The sequence below is a fragment of the Talpa europaea genome (genome assembly GCF_964194135.1).
Source record: "Talpa europaea genome assembly, chromosome: 3".
Classification (NCBI taxonomy): Eukaryota; Metazoa; Chordata; class Mammalia; order Eulipotyphla; family Talpidae; genus Talpa; species Talpa europaea.
The window spans coordinates 104,516,174-104,533,600 of record NC_140069.1 but is presented as its reverse complement, the minus strand read 5'-3'; the positions used below and the strand labels follow the sequence as shown (position 1 = coordinate 104,533,600).

Here is a 17,427-nt window from a genome sequence, read left to right as displayed (position 1 = left end):
TATTTGTTAAATTTTTTAAATTTAACAAATATATTTTAAAATACTTATTTTAAAGTCTATTATCTATGTAGCAAGATATTAGAAGCCACTCTAAGGGCTGGGGTGGGGGGGTTGTATTCTTATAGCAAAAAGAAAAGAGAAAATAAAACTCATGGCAGATATACTTTGCCAGGAAGCATCCCTACATTTGACTCTATTTAAAGGTCCTACCTCTAGGACTCCTCAGTATTCTATGCAAAGCTAGATACTGAGGTAAGAAAACCAGAAATCCGAATGATAAAAAAAAAAAAAGCCTGCACCAGTGGAAATGAGAAGCATGGGCTCAATAAGGAACACAATTTTAAAAAAAAAAAAAAAAAAAAAAAACAAGGAAGAAGAAGATGAGAAGTTACTGACTAAATAATACCTATGGGTAAAGGAAAGAAAACGAGATGATCCAAAGTTTGGACAAGCACAGCCAAGAGAATGGAGCCCCTACTCTGCAAAATAAAGCAAGCAATTCCCTCAATTCAAAAGCAAAGCAATGCACAAAATGTGTCCCTGAATTAGAATCACCTGGAATAGATGTTTGCAATGATAGTTTCTGGATCTTATCCCCAAACCTACTAAATCAAAATCTGGGGTATCAGAGGGCGGGAATCTGCAAACTGCCCTGTTTGGTTAGTGACTTTGGAGACTCTCTCCAAAGAGAGAGTACCGACATGGCAGCAGTTATTAGATTTATTCTGCCTTAAATAAATAACTACGAAGGATAGACAGTGAGCACATATGAAGCACCGTTTCAACAGGCAAAGGAAAGCACAGGGCTAGTTCAAGCACAGCTAGTTCAAGCAAAAGCTAGTTCCAACTTGAATATAATTGAGCTTGTTTTAAAAGTAATTAAACACGAAAATCAGAAACAAAACTGAATTATGTGTTAAAACACTTTTCTTTTAACTGATTACTTTCTATTAACTAAATATAAATAGATTTAATGAAGCCTCAAAAGAATCAACCTACAGTTTTCATGTTTCTTCTATCTAAATAATACCAGTGATCATCATTTAATTTTATCTATTTAACTTGAAAATATATATATATAAATAACTACATCACTATTTAATGTTATAAACCTTGTTTATAACAGTCAACCTTGTTGACTGTCATCAAATCACAATAACAGCATACCCCATGCATCTTTACCACCTAATGGATAAAGTCGTAAATGGAGATGTATTTAATAGACTGGTATGTTGGAAATTTACCACAGTTGAAACAAAGTGAGCTTCCATGAAATTAAACTCACATATTAAGGAAACCTACACATAGCTTCCTTATGCAATCATTCCTACAGTTACTAAAAATTAATTTCTATATACATAAGTCAAAGAGTAAGTCATGGAGCATTCAAATCTTTGTATTGTGACCCCAGTGTCACTGCCAGTATCAGCAACCAGCAGGAAATGAGGCACAAAACTGGGTGGAAAGCTAAAAAGCAGATCTCTTCAATGCTACTTGAATTTTGACAAACTTGAATGAGTTATACATATATTTTTCTCAATTTTTCAAAACAGTTATTATATTTTATTTATTAACAGGAGCAATGTCATACCTCATACCTCTCCTTTGGACAGGTCATAGAAGTTATAGAAAGAATATGAAATAATGATACACCACTTTTATCAGTTAACTTCTGCTCAGTCACAAACATCTGCCTCTTTTCTGAGTTTTGAATCTTAGATTTCTTGACAATTCATAAAGGTAGACTGCCACTTATGATAGAAAACTGCATTAATTTGCTATAATACACAATATTAAAACTTACAAAAAAAATTTACAACAGATGCCTGATGAATTGTTACTTTCTTCCTGCCTTGGGGAAAATAGTGTGGCCAAAAATAATACTGAAGATTTAAAATGATGTGTTGCTTAGATGTTTAAAGTTCTAAATGTTGCCGTCGGTAAAATAACAACCATAAAATCACTGAAGATAATGTAATCCTCCAAGTCTATTTCATCTCCCAGAAGAATTTTTACTTTATTTTCCCCATCCTCCTGTTCAAAAAGAAACACACCCTCCAAAAAATTCAAAACCTAATCTTTATGGACATTAGGTGGTAGAAGAGAAAGAAGTCTCTCTAACGCATAATTAACCAAAATCAATAAGAGTTTCAGTGAAAAATATTAAGTGTTTTATAGGATCATTTTCATAGTTCACTTCTACTATGATTTGTTTCTTTAAATCCCAAAATATTTGTATTTCTTGCTAGTATTCTTCCCATGTCACATACATTCTTTTATTGCTAAAGAAACATCCATATATGCATCTTTGTATCTGGCTTTTTTCACTCACACTGTGAAACAGTCAGGAAATAATCAGAATAAATATTAAGCATGTTCTATGAGATGACAACTTGACATATAGTTCATCTTTTGAACAAGCGTGCCAAAATAGGCACTATTATCCTCTTTACTGCCAGGATGAGACACTGATCATCAAACAGCTATGAGTAGCAAGATTAAAGATTCCAATCCAGGTCTTCCTCCATCAAAATCCTCCTCTCAAATATCTGCATCATATATATTTCAAATATTTTACAATAAGTAAATGATATTCTCTAAGTCACCATAAGTACATTTTATCAAAAAATTCTCTAATTTTTTTAATATTCAAGCTCATTATGAAAAAGTATTGACTAAAATCACAATTCCAAAGATTCAACATCCAAACTTACTTGTAACTTTCCACTTGTCGACAAGAAGAGACAGTAATAAAGGAATCTGTACGGGAACTGTAAGCAAGAGGACCGGGTAGAAGAGAACCAGGGAGAAATCTCCCAAAAGCATAGCTTTCCTGCTCAAACACCATCAGCATCCCATCCATAGACTGTATACAAATCAAATCTCGACCTAAAGAAGAATTAGAAGAAATTAGGTAACTTATTCCTTTTATAAATACAATAGTTTTAATTTACCACACTACCACAAATATGTCATAAGTAATTTTTCCCTTAAGGGGTAAAATGATAAGGCTATCAGATTGCTATGTATAAGTACACATACAGTTCTCAATTAAATTATTCAAAAGAGGGTTGTAATTTTAAGTATTTATTTTCACTTACTATATGTTAAAACCTCTAGCTCATGAGTTCACTGAGAACAGCCAGGACCCAATATAACGTATCATTTTGTCCAAACTCAGAAATATAACAAAACCTGTTATGCATTACAGGCTCTCTTCTTCATAGCATGTCAGTCACATACTTTCAAATTACATAGACATGAGTCACACAAAGCAGACAAAGTACACAGACATACCTTAGTACCAGCTTTATACATGTAATAGTATTAAGCACTTTGGGAATTGAAAAATACTAATCACTGACATCCTAAGGTATAGATTGACTTTCCAATGTCTTCTGCTAACAGTTTTTAAGTATTAACTATGATAGTCACAATTCTTAAAATATACTGAGATGATGGTAATGATGAATACCATGATATTACAGTACCCCTAATCTGAGAAATCTAGTAGCTATAAATTTTCATGTTCTATTAGTGTGATTAATATATCCTATAAAGTACTCTACAGAGGGAAAAATAGCACTGAAAAATTAAGCTACACATTCAGGAAAAACAAAAGATCAACCCTCTATATTTGTTGTCTCTATCCTATACTGAACATATAAATGAATGAACCAGAGCAGGGAACAGAACAGGCAGACTGATGAAATACACCGCTGAGAGGAGCAGCAGGCGAGTCAGGAGAGGTCTGCACACCATGTGGGACCCTCGACAGAGGCAGGGGATCAAACAGGGGCAGCTTCGCAGCCCAGTGCTCAACCGCTGTGCCACCAGGGGAGGCCCAAGAGTAAATTTTTAAAAAGAAAAAGTGTAGACCCAAAACATGGTAGAAAAGGAAGATTTGAATAATCCTCTACTCTGAACAGAGTTTTTTTTAAAAAAAAAAAAATTTGCTCAAAGGAAATTTCAAAATTCCATGCCAGAGACAGGGGACTTTCCCAAGGAAATTTTTTGCTGAGATCAGTGGCTTGCTGTGAAGACAAAGCGGAAAGAGGCAAAGGGAGTCACAGCCAGGGTGGAACCATTCCAGTCAGTGGAATGGACTGGGGGGCAGGGGGCAGGGGGAGGGTGGTGGCCTGCTATGGACAGCACAGCATACAAACTGGCCAGAGTGAATCTTTCAGAGAGGAGATAGTACAGACAGGGGTGCAAACATGCATAGAGACTCTTGGTACAATGCTGAAAGTCTGATGGCCAGTGAGGTAAGCAGGAGAAACTCCTACCCCTTTCCAGCAGAGATCCAAGTGAAAGACCCACCTTACCACACAGCGCTATGCCACACAGTGCATGCCCATTGCCAACAGCTACTGGCCCAGCAGCATATGCCCATGCATATGGTATGGGCATAAGAGGCCCACACCCGGCACCTCCTGCCCAGTTTGTGCCTGGCAGCTTTTGTCCAGTGACTCATGCCCAATGGATCACACCTGATGTCACACACCCAGTGCCCCTTGCCCAGGAGTCCCAGCCTGGTTGCCACATGCATCAGATGCCACAGAGAGAAGTAGCAAGGATGCAGGCCAGGGGAACTTAGGATCCCTGAAGTAGTGAATGGAGCTTGCTTTGGAGAGAAAAGAGAGGAAGAAGACTTGGTCTTTCTTCCAGGAGTAGTTCTCAAGCACCACCAGGATAAGACCACATTGTTAGGAACCCATTTCCCTCCCACAACCATCTGCCACCAAATTAAACAAAGACAAGAAATAAAAAACTAAATACATAGCACCCCGATTGGAAAACAGAAGTGGCAACAAACCTGGAAAGCAAGGAACATCTTAACACAGATGGAAAAACAGAAGAATATAAGTCCTAAGACAACTAAAGTACTTAACAGACAAGGATTTTAGAGTAATAACTTTCTAAATGCTAAATGAAGTATGGAAAGCCAGTCAAAAGACAGAAAAACAGGTACAGAATCACAGAAAAGAGATCCAGGGTAAAAAATAATTCTTCACTAGAGAGACTGAAGATATGAAAATAACACAAAATCTACATATGACCCAAGTGGAAGAGAAGAGAGCAATAAGATTTAGGAAAAATGAGAAAACTACAAGAAATAGCAGACTAAATTAGATGAGAAAACATAAGGATAACGGGTATGTCAGAAGATGAAGCAAGCAAAAAAGGAAAAGAGACCCTATTCAAAGAAATGATAACTGAGAAACTTGAAAACTTATGGAACGAAGTAAACATGAATATCCAGAAAGCAGAACACCCAACTTCCTAAATGTAAAATAACCTTCACCAAAACACATGATTGTTAACTACTCAAAAAAAGCTGTTCTAGAGGGAAAAGAGACTGTAACATACAAAGGCATCTCAATCAGGCTCTTCAAATTTTTCAGCAGATACAATCAAGGTAAGAAGAAAGAGGAATGATGCATATACAATCCTAAGAGATAAAAATTGCCAGCCAAGAATACTCTATCCTAAAAAATTATCATTCAAATATGATGGTGAAATAAAGGCTTTCCAAAACCAAGAAAAGCTAACGCAGTTTACCATCATCAGACCTGTCCCACAAAATGTCAAAAGGAATTCTTCTATATGAAAAAGAAAACAAAACATTAACTTTTCAGATAGTTGGTAATAGTAGTATAGAATCAGAAGCTTAAACAATAATAATAAGACAACAAAATACAGAAAGGAAGAAGAAAAGAACAGAACCCATATAGTTAAAAATGATAACAAGTAAATACCAACACAAAAATAACTCTCCAAAACATAGAAAGGTTGTTATAACCTTCATGGTATTCACAAAGCAAAAATCTAGAAAGGGACAGATAGATGAAGAAATTAAAAAAAAAAAAAAATCCTGAGAGAACCACCAGGGAAAGCCATCCAAAAGGAAAGGAAAAGCTGAGAGAAAACTAATGAAAAAAGAAACAAAGACAATGGGCCTCCCTGGTCACGCAAGAGGTTAAGTCTCAGCACTATGAAGCTATCCACAGTCACTGCAGCACAAGTTTGATCCTTGGCCAGGGAGGTGACCCACATGGTACAGCAGACCACTCCCGCCTCAACCCTTGCTCCCCTCAGCAAAGTATTTCAGTCAGTCCACCTGTTCTGTTCTCCCCTCTGTTGGTGGTGAATCCTCTCACAACCCCCCACACCTCTGGCCTGTACCCCAGTTCTTGTGTGCATGAATAAATCCTTTTTAAAAAAAAAGAAAATAAATAAATCCTTTTAAAAAAAAAAGAAAAAAAATAGACAGTAAACAAGCCTCATATATTAATAATCACCCTAAAAGTGAACTATCTGAATTCACCAATTAAAAGGCAAAGAATAACGAATCACATTAAAAAGTATGACCTGGGCCTCCCCTGTGGCACAACGGTTGAGCTCTGGGTTGCCAAGTTGCCCGCAACCTCTGCAGCACTGGTTCGATCTGCTAGCGCTGGGCGGGGATCCCACAGGGCGCGCAGACCTCTCCTGCCGCCCGCTGCTCCCCTGAGCAGTGTACTCCGTCAGTCTGCCTGCTCTGCTCCCCACTCTGGCTCTGGTGAATTCTCTCACCCTCCCACACTTCTGACTGTACCCAGTGCTTGTATAAATAAATAAGTAAATAAAAAAAAAAGTTTAAAAAAAAAGTATGACCCACCTACATTTTGCATACAAGAGATTCACTTAAAACCTAAAGACAGGGCCTCCCCTGGTGGTGCAGGCTGTTGAGCACGGCTTTGTGAAGCTGTCCACAGCCCCTGCAGCGCCGGTTCAATCCTGGCCAGCCGTCGAGGGCGTGGCACGGCAGACCTCTCCTGTCTTGCCCACTGCTCCCCTCAGCAGTGTATTTCGTCAGTCTGCCTGCTCTGTTCCCCGCTCTGTCTCTGGTGAATCCTCTCGCCCTCCCGCGCATCTGGCCTGTACCCCGGTTCTTGTACAAATAAAAAAATAAATAAAGTAAAAACTAAAGACAAACAAAACTAAAAACAAGGTACTTCAAGCCAATAACAAAAAAAAAAATCTCAGATATGAGATTCTCATATCTGATATATTAGATTTTCAGTCAAAAAAAGGTAACTAGAGTCACAGATGGACACTCTAGGGCCTCCCTGGTGGCCTAGGGGTTAAATCTCAGATTATCTTAATGTCAGGAATCAGAGAAATGAAAGAAACAGAATCAATGAACCACTTACACTAATAACCAAAATAACCTTTTGATATCAATATTAATAAAGAATGTGAGATCAGAACATGTACTTCCAAGAAATACCAACAAAATTTGTGTTCATTTCAATACGTGTATCATTGAACCACAAATCTTCCATCTCCCAAAGACCTTCAAGAAGTGGTCCTCAAAGTGGTGCTCCCACACCAGCAGCATAAAAATCTTCTAGGAACTTCTTAGAAATGAAAATTCTATAGTTCCACCTACTGAACAGATTCTGATATTAGGGTTTAACAATCTTAAGTGTTAGCAAGCCCTAGAAGCTGATGAACGCTCGTTTGAGAACCACTTAGCGTAATATGATAGAGTTGAAAGAAAAATTGAGTACCACAGAGAAAAATGGCCCTTTAGCAAAGTACAGGAGGTATTTCCCAAAACTACAGCAATACAGGGGAGAGTAAATAATATATTGTAATATGCACACAGGCTTCATCTAGGGTCAGATAATCTGGGATTGAGTCTAGCACTCAATTATTACTTCCGAGTTCGAGCTCAAGTTTCCTTCCCTGCCAAATGACATACCTATCTCAATTTATTTTCGTGAAAACTAAACTATGTATGAAAACTCAACCAGCAGGCGGTAAAAACTCAATCACATTATTTTATAATTATCTTCTAGGCTTATATTACATATCGCATTAATGATTAACTATATACACACATCATGATGTTTCATGCTTCCTTGTTTTTGTAATCAACAGATGAAATTATCTGACTTTGTATACTCATTCACCCTAGAAAAAACTCAGACAGCCTTATCTTACTCATCTTCGTAAATCTAACAATTATAAAAGGCCTGGTACTTAGGAGATATACTAATAAATGTCTGTTGAGCTGAGTTACACTAGGCAAAATAATTTGTTCATCTGCAGTTCAGATTGGCTCAGATTTTATTCTATGTCTTTCACATACTGCATTTGAAGTACGTGAAAAAATGCTTTATTTATTACAATCCTGGCTGATGACATTTAGAAAAATGTAGGGAGGGATCCAAAACATTACTCAAAAATAAATAAATAAATCCTTCAAATCACTGTTTTGGAAGCCACTTCAGAAAACATACCAAAGGCTCTCCTTACAGATAATGAGAACAGAAAGAACAGTCCAGAGAAGCTATGGAGTTTTGCAGTTCTGATAGAAGAGAGCCAACAGGAAGCCTTTATAAAAGTGATGGGATTTCAGGAGCTATTTAAATTACCGAGCCATGAACTATACTCAGAGTCCTTAACACATGCTCTGTATTGTATTAAGAACTATAACAAATATTGAACAATAGCAATAATAACTATTACTGCCATTTATTGAGCACTTGCTACAGGCCCTAGTGTTATGCTCAACATTTAACCAGAAAATTAGTTGTAATTTTTAATTACTCTAAAAGGTGGACAATAGGTCCATTTTACATATGGAAAAGCTGAAAGCCACAGAGCTTAAATAATTTCTCAATGTCAACAAGCTAGAAAATGAAAGTTAGTGCTCAAACTGGAGTCTATCTAGCTCCATTATATGACACATGATCCCTGGTAAGGCACTATAATACCACATTGGATTCATTCTTAAAAATAACATAAGTTAACATAAAATCTAAATGAAGTGAAACTGAACTAAAGGAGTTTCATTAAGTGAACTTCCTAGAAAGGATTTTATAAGTAGGATGTATCCTAGACTGCAAAAGATGGGTAGACTGAATAGGTGTCAAAGTGGTAGTAGTGGTAGTAGAGGAAATTAGTGGGAGAGAAAGAAACATGAGGAAAAGATGCAGAGGCAGTTAGACTTAACTTAGTGCAACAGATCAAGATTTATAGAGAATGAAATATAAAAACAACAGATTGAAACGATGACAATATATGAATAATGCTTCCTCAAAAATTAGGTCTAAATGTTACAGAGAAAAAAATATGAAGCTGAAATAATTAGGAAGATGAAGGATTTCATCCGAATTTTAAATCTAGATGTATATTCCATTGATCTTAACCCAGATGAGGGAAAAATAACCACTGCAATTCAAAATATTATTTGCAAGATCTGGGAACACACTGAGAAAGAACCTATCAAAACCATTTTGAAGGGATTTTAGAAATCAATATTTTTCACTTTGAAAGGCAAAGAAAAAAATTTTGTACTTGTGGGGGTGGAGGCACAAAAGTGGCATTATACCAGCCTCATGAAATGAATTTTTAATATATAGTGGGTCTCACTTCCTGGTGTTAAGATAATATGAAGTCAAAACTTTAACAGAATACATAAACTAGTCATCAATTACACATCAAAATAACTGCTAGATTAAGAGAAAATTTCTCTCCTAAATTTTTAATCTATTCACCAAAATTGTGTGTGTGTGTGTGTGTGTGTGTGTCCCCACTCCCAGAAGTCCTTCCTACCATGCATGACCCAGAACATTTACCATCATTCTTTATTATGGCAACAAGGGGCCCCATGCAGGGCAGACTTGAAGACCATTTCCTCCATTTCTCTACTGTCTTTTTCTTCCTATGGAATCTATGCAACAAAGCAGTGTGGCATACATGAAAAAGACTACCATTACTCAGCATGCTACATGTTTTCCGAATCTCTCTATGCTCATATTTCTTTTACACACTGAGTAAAAATACAAGTGAAGAAATGCAAACGTGACCTGTGGTCAATCATATATTGCAGTTCTGCATGCAGCTGTCAAAAATACTTGATCTTTCTCCAAGTCTGAAAAACACATGAAAACCAGCTGTAAAGGTAGTCAAAAAAGGCAGACAAGAAACATCAAGAGACTGATACACAAGAACAGAAGAGTCCAAAAGTCTGTGGGACTTCCACTTGTTTTGCACACCATGGAAAAAAATTGTTGTTACAGAAACACTGAAACACTAATCAATAATCTTTGTTGCAAACCCAACTCAAAGAGGTACAACATGTTTGCTGTGAGCAAGGACATTTAAAAGTTCAGAGTAGGATTTCAACAGATATTGTCTTAAAAACAAATGGTAGATGGATTTCCAGAGCTTATAGGATTGTAAATTTGCTGTTAAATATCATTTGTATAACTTTTCATGCATATCATCATGTAACTAAAACTACCACCATTGTTTTGATATATACACTACTATTTACCTAAGCTTAATTGGTAATTAACTGCATGAAAGAACAGCTAGCTTCTTTCTTATTACTTTCTCCCTCAAATTCTTCTTTACTAGCATTCCAAAAATAATTAGTGCCTGATAATAATGCAATATTCAAATCAATTCTAAGGTTAAAACATTAGGTGTAAATAAATAAATAAGAAAATTAAAAGTTCTGGGCCTCCCCTGGTGGCGCAGTGGTTGAGCACTGGGCTGCAAAGCTGCCTGCAGCCTCTGCAGCGCCAGTTCGATCCCCAACCACTGGTGAGGGTCCCACATGGCGAGCAGACCTCTCCTGCTGTGCCCACTGCTCCCCTCAGCAATGTATTTTGGTCCTTCTGACTGCTCTGTTCCCCGCTCTGTCTCTAGTGAATTCTCTCACCCTCCCACACTTCTGACTGTACCCAGTGCTTGTATAAATAATTAATTTTTAAAAAAAAAAAGAAAAATTTAAAGTTCTAAGCAGAGAAAATAAAAAATACAATACATATTTGGTACAAAATAGCTAGTATTTTAAAATATGTACAAAGGAAAATTACACAAATTCTCAACTATTATTCAAGTGTTATCCCAATAAATAACTTCATGAGTCTAATTGCTTAAAGACTCACAAAGAGTAAAAATTGGGTCTAGATATCAATTACTCTTCCTATGAACTTGCCTTTTGTCATCTTAATGTGTCTCATTTTAGTGGGTATTTTAATAGCCTTACAAAAAGCACCAGGTGAGTGCCCTACCAAGCTACTTATTGCAATTTTCTCCTAAATTGTAAAAACGGTTAATAACATATCATAAAGAAATTATAATCATTCATTAAATTAGCATTATATGTGACAGGTCCAATATGAATGCAAAGTTTAAGAGAAGGCCCTAAACCTTATATTATTACTTGCATGCACAAAATATTGGGTGAAATACTGTCAGAAGTAATAATCATGAATGGTTTGATAACATTCTCCAAAACTCAGATTAATTCAACAATTTCTATGAACATTCACAGAATATTTAATATATGTTAGGAGAAACACAGTCACTGTCATAAGAAGGTTCAGTGAATATGGGAGATAAACAGCTAAACACTACAACACTGTACAAACAGTGGCATATAATTTTAAAGACTATGGAATTATGATTAACAGCATTGGGAAGAATCAAGAAAAGCTTCGGAAAAAACAGACAACATTTGGGTCTTGCAGGTTGAAAAAAAAAAATTGCCAGGCAATGAGAAAAACAATAGCAGCAGGCATACCACGCCCAGAAACACAGAGTGTAAGTGAGCTATGTTTGGAAAGAAGTGAGAGCACTGAACTCTGGGGAAGGTGTTGGGTGGCAGGAAATAGTGCTAAAGAAGATGCAGACATGTTCATCAGAACTGACAGCAAAGACAACACTTGAGTCCAGATTTGCAGCATTTTTTTTTAATTGAGGTAACATTGGTTACATTATTGTTGGTGTTTTAGAAGTATAGAATCTCGCCATTAAGGTGTTGTTACCACAACACACCAAGCGCCAAAAACCCATAGTCTACCACCATAGTCCACTGTAGCATCTTATTTGAGATCTGAAGCCTCTTTCTGTTTCCTCATCTATAAAGCAGTGGTCTGAGGTGGAAAAAAAGTTACATGACACTCCTGCAAGAATAAAATACAATAAAAATACATCCTGATAAACATTCAATAAGTGGTAAGTAATTACTATTACTCAATTACCCTTTTCCTATTAAACCAAATTTTGTGAAAAACTTAGAACTGAAGGAGGGAAATTCTTTAGAGCAAATGTATAAAATTTAATGTGAGAAGGTGCATATATACATTCGGAAATCCATCTTTTTAGCTAAAGCAAAAAGTTTTTAAGACTAAGAAACTTGGGGCAACATACAACTCAAGAGATGGAAACTTTCACCCTAAATTATATAAAATGTTGTAAACCAATGTTACAGGGGAAAAAATTAATTCCCAGGGAGGAAAAACTGGAAAAATCTCTCAAAAACTGCATGAACTTCTGGCTATTAGAGATGGTTTTCTATTTTAAGTTTGCTTTCCTCAAAACAACAATATTCCTGATGTGATATATATTGCAGTCTCTAAAACAATATATTGCCAATATGTCAGAAAGCCCTATCTGGATATGAGCTGACTCTGCCTATGCATCGTCTCCAAACACACATACGTTTACAGGCCAAGCCCTGATATTCCCCTTTTGCTGATTTTTTTTGCAGGATGATCCTAAGTGACATAAGAAAGACAAGACAGATGGTACTCATGTACTTATTCCATTCCTTTCTTCTCATCCAAAGGAAAAATTCCTGAAAGGTGCGTATAATGTTGGCAGTACAACTTTTTCTACAAATAACTATTTTCTCAAATAACCAGTCATGATAAAAAATCCAGAAAGCTCTTCCATCCAAAATATGTAAAAATAACTCTTCATTTAGGGTAAGGAAGTTATATTGCATTATTATCAGTAATAATGTTACTACCCCATAAAGCAGTAACTCCAAAATATAACTATTTGTTTTCTAAATATTAACTCTCTTATGCTAAAATCATGAGTACATCAAAAGAAGGAACAAGAAAAAGCTACAGTCTACACTGAACTCACCATAGCCAATTAAACTAGATTATGGGGGGAAAAAGAAAAAGGAAAAAAAAAAACTAAAGCCAGGAAAGTCCCAGCTGAGGTTCACCTTCATCTAAACTCAGGCCATTTTAAAAGGCAAATCAAAATCAATTAGGGAAAAATGACAATACTAAATTTAAATTTCCTGAGCTGTCAATTCTTATCACAAAGTTCAATGTGCCATTTAATCATTATTTGTTCTATTAAATTTCCTCAGATTCTTCTAACACAAGCAGTTAAAATACCGTATCTTTAATAAAAATAATAAAAACAAATATACCAAAATGATGATCATAACATACAAGTGAAATTGTGTCATCAACTCACTCAAAACCTTCAAAGGTACTCCAGGGTCTCCAGAAATAAGTACAAATTCACAAGCAGGCTATCCAAAGACCTCTTTATAGTGTCTGCTAAATGAACTTTGATTATTTCCTCTCATCCAGTCCCAACCACTGAATTCTTCAGAAAATATAGGCCGGCACTAAATACCCCTAATCCTTTGTTACCCTACTTCGATTCACCTCAGGTGTCATTCCCCTACCTTAACTTCGCAAAACCCCTCTACAGATCCTCAATTCCCAGGATCCAACTCCACCACTTCCATCTTTTTTAGGCATAAATAATCCACTTTGTTCTTTCATAGTATATTCTGAGTATTCCCAATTAGTACTGAAAATATTTCTCCAGGTGATATAGCTAAATTTGGCAAATCTCTCTCCCTCCAACATCCACAAGTAAAGAATAATATCCTTGAAGATAGGTGTATTTTATTTCCTTTATGTAGCTCACAGGATTGAGCATAGTTCCTTATATGTTGGTGCTCCGAAAACATGTTTAGTTCAAGTGAACCCTCATAAAACTGAGAATGAAGTTCAAACATAGTACTAGGTGCCAAGATAGCAATGATCATCAAATGGACCAAGATACTTGATAATATCACCACATTCACATGAAAACCCCTTGAGAGATGTAGCATTATACTTTCTTCACCACACCTCCCTTCCCGCCAACTGAACCTCAATAAATACTTGTTGAATAAATAGCATCAAATTAAAAATGGTATGGTTAAGGTCCTGAAATAACTTGTTTTAATACGTGACAGTTAAACCTTAAGTGTGAGTAATTATTAGAAAACTGGGTGCAAAGACGTTATTTTAGCAATGCAAAGGAAGGGATTATTACCAGCAGGAAAAGTACCCCAAAAGGGCACTGATTAGGAGAGTCTCTAGCTATTCCTTATTCCCACAGCAGAATGGAATATTATAAAAGAAAAAATGATCAAATATGGGTAAAATATCAATATATAGTGGGGAAAAAATGATGATTTTGAATCAGAAAGATAAGAGGATGAGGTTTTGAATATTGGCTCTGACACATCCTAGTTATGTGATTTTGAGCACCTACATTAATTTCATTGTTTCTTCAAACGCATAATAAATGTTATTAAAACCTCTATACCCAGTTGGGTTGCTATGAAAATTAAAGGAAACATATGCACACACTAGGAATGTATGCCAATTTTAATCCCAAACTTAGCAGTCTTTTAAAAAATAATTAAATCAACTTCCCCTAGACCATTCCTTTATATTTATCTTGGCTATCAGGCATTTTAGTCATTGTCTCATTCCTTGGTATTAAAAGAATATCTAAGGTATAAAAGGACACCTCACGGAAAAGTTAGGACATAAGGTAATTAAGAAGTTGGAAATGCTTTATTTCCAATCTTCATTTTCTAAAGTAGTAGCTAAAGCAGTGATTTCCAGGCTCTTGAATTCATTGATGTAAAAGTCAGAAACTATTGGGAAATAACATAGGACTGCCAACTTAGTGAACTGCCCAATCAGGAGAATTAAAAAAAAAAAAAAGCATAAAGACCTATTATCAAAGACAAAATAATACAAATAAAAGTAAGAAGTAGAAATGTCAGCACTGAGTAAATCCTTTTAACTAAAAAAATTTTAACTTTATGAAAAACATAGTACATTAACTATTTTTTATTACCTTAAGACCACTTAAAATTTGAGACAGCATTTGAAAAGCACTAAGTTTACCCCAAATTTAAAGAACTCCCCATCCCAGTACTCAAGAATCACAATTATAAAGAATTCAGAAAACAAGCACAGAAAGTCTCTACTTTACAAGGACAAAGGCAAAACTTGGTCCAAAAGCTATCTGAGTTTAGATAAAGAAACAAGTATTTTCATAAATTATCTTGGCTCTTTAATAACACATTACTGTCAAACTTCTGTAATCAAAAAGTGAAGCAAAGGCTCCCTCTGCTGACAAGTAGAAAAGGAATCTGATCTTACCTATCAAAAGGCTCTTGTAAAAAATTTTTAAATATTGTTGAAAGAAATGCAAGACACAAAGAGATGGAAAGGTATTCCATGCTCATGAATTTTAAGAATTAAAATTTTTGCAATGTCTATATTACCGAAAGCAATATACAGATTCAAAGCAAAACCTATCAAAATCCCAAAAGTTTTCTTCACAGAAATAAAATTTTTAAAAATCCTATTTGAAACAGTTTCAAATATGTGAAACTGAATAGCAAAAACATGCCTGAGAAAAAAGAATAAAAATGGAGCTCTCACAGCTTCAACTTCAAATTATACTACAAAATGAGAGTAAGTAAAACAGCTTGGTATTGGAATAAAAAGACACACAGATCAATGATACAAAGTTGAGAAGTCCAAAAATATAATCACATACATCTGGACCACTGATGTATGACAAAGGAGCCAAGCGCTTATAATGGAGCAAGTCTCAGCAATAAATTGTTGGGGGAAAATGGACAACCACATAAAAAAGAATGAAACAAGACTACTATCTAACATATACACAAAAATTAATTCCAAGTGGATTAGAATTGGATAGAAGAACTGAAACTATAAAATACATAGAGATAAACATAGGCAATATGCTCCTTGACACCAGTTTTACAGATGTGTAAAGGACTCAAGTCGAATGGCAAGGGGAAAAAAAACAAATGTAAATAAATGGAACTACATTAAATTAAAAGGCTTCTGCTCAGCAACAGAAACCTGCCTCCAAATGAAAAGAAATTCTACTGAATGGGAGAAGACATTCACACATCATACAGCTGACAAGGAGTTAATATCCAAAATATACAAAGAATTCCTAAAATTCAAAAACCCAATTTAAAAATGGGTAGAGGATCTGCATGACATTTTCTCCAAGGAAGGCATATAAATGTCCAATAGACACATGAAAAGATGATGATCTATTATTATAGAAATGGAAATCAAAACAATAATGACATCTCACCTCTTATCTGTGAGAACAGTTATTACCCAAAACTCAAGAAACATTAAGTGTTTAAGAGAATATGGAGAGAAAAGAACATTTATATACTGTTAGGGATATTAACTGGTATAGCTTTAATGGAAAGCAGTATGGAGATTCCTCATGACCCAGTTATTCACTTTTTGGTATTTAACAAAAAATATAAAAACACTAATTCCAAGATATATATGCATCCCCCTTTTTTTTTGCAACATTATTTATAATAGCCAAGAGCTGGAAATCATCTAAGTGCCTACTGAGAGACAGATGGATAAAGAAAATAAGGTGCATTTGTATGTGTGTGTGTATATGTACAAATTGTAATATATGTATAAATACAATGGAATACTATTCAGCTATTTAAAAAAAAGATGAAATCCTGTCATTTGCAATTACAACAATGGACTTAGAGTGTATTATACTTACTGAAATGAGCCAGTCAGAAAAATGACAAACACCATGATTTCTCTCATAAGTAGTATATTGAGAAAATAAACAGTTTAAATAAAACAAAAATAAACTTTTGAGCAAGAAGTGAATTAGTTTTTTCCAGAAGGGACGCGGGGAGGGAAGTGGGCAAACAGAGACAAAAGGGAGAATGATATGGTGAGGATAGAATTAAACTTTTAGCCTTGAGCTAAATGTAGTATATACACACTGATTCTCAGCGATGCAACCCTGAAGTTTATATAATGTTATAATGCAGTGTTTAATAAAATAATTAATTTTTTAACTCTTACAAATACCAACTGGATATTGCATGAATCCATACTAGTCTCTTTTGAAGACTTTATGCCTTAAAACACTAAACTACATTTCCATCAGATATGAATGTGAAATATATACATAATTAGGTTACACTCTTGCATATTTCAACAAATTTCCTAAATCAACTTTCAAATGTATTGGCTTCTGCTTTGTGCTCTAAAGTGTAGAAGAACTGTATTCTCACACAAAAGGAACTTAAACAAGGAAAGTTAAAAAACCGAGGTGGCTTTCAAGTGGTTATGTGAAACAGAGGTAGCAATCTATGAACACATTGACAAATTTCTCTCACAGAAGTCCCATGAGTTGAATAAAAACTAATTAAAGACTTCAAAATTAACATAATAATAGTTTACAAGTAGTCCATTTATTATTAGCACATCCAACTGTTAT

General features: G+C 35.3%; 1 protein-coding gene across 1 annotated transcript in view; it reads right to left on the bottom strand.

The window, feature by feature from the left end:
• The window catches only part of BBS9 (Bardet-Biedl syndrome 9), a gene marked incomplete at both ends in the record, with an annotated part of 347,147 nt that overhangs the window by 273,202 nt on the left and 56,518 nt on the right, over positions 1–17,427 (bottom strand). The window contains one exon of the mRNA XM_084230604.1: positions 2,715–2,889. Within this exon, the coding sequence (XP_084086730.1) occupies positions 2,715–2,889 (175 nt within the window). The remainder of the gene's footprint in view (positions 1–2,714; positions 2,890–17,427) is intronic.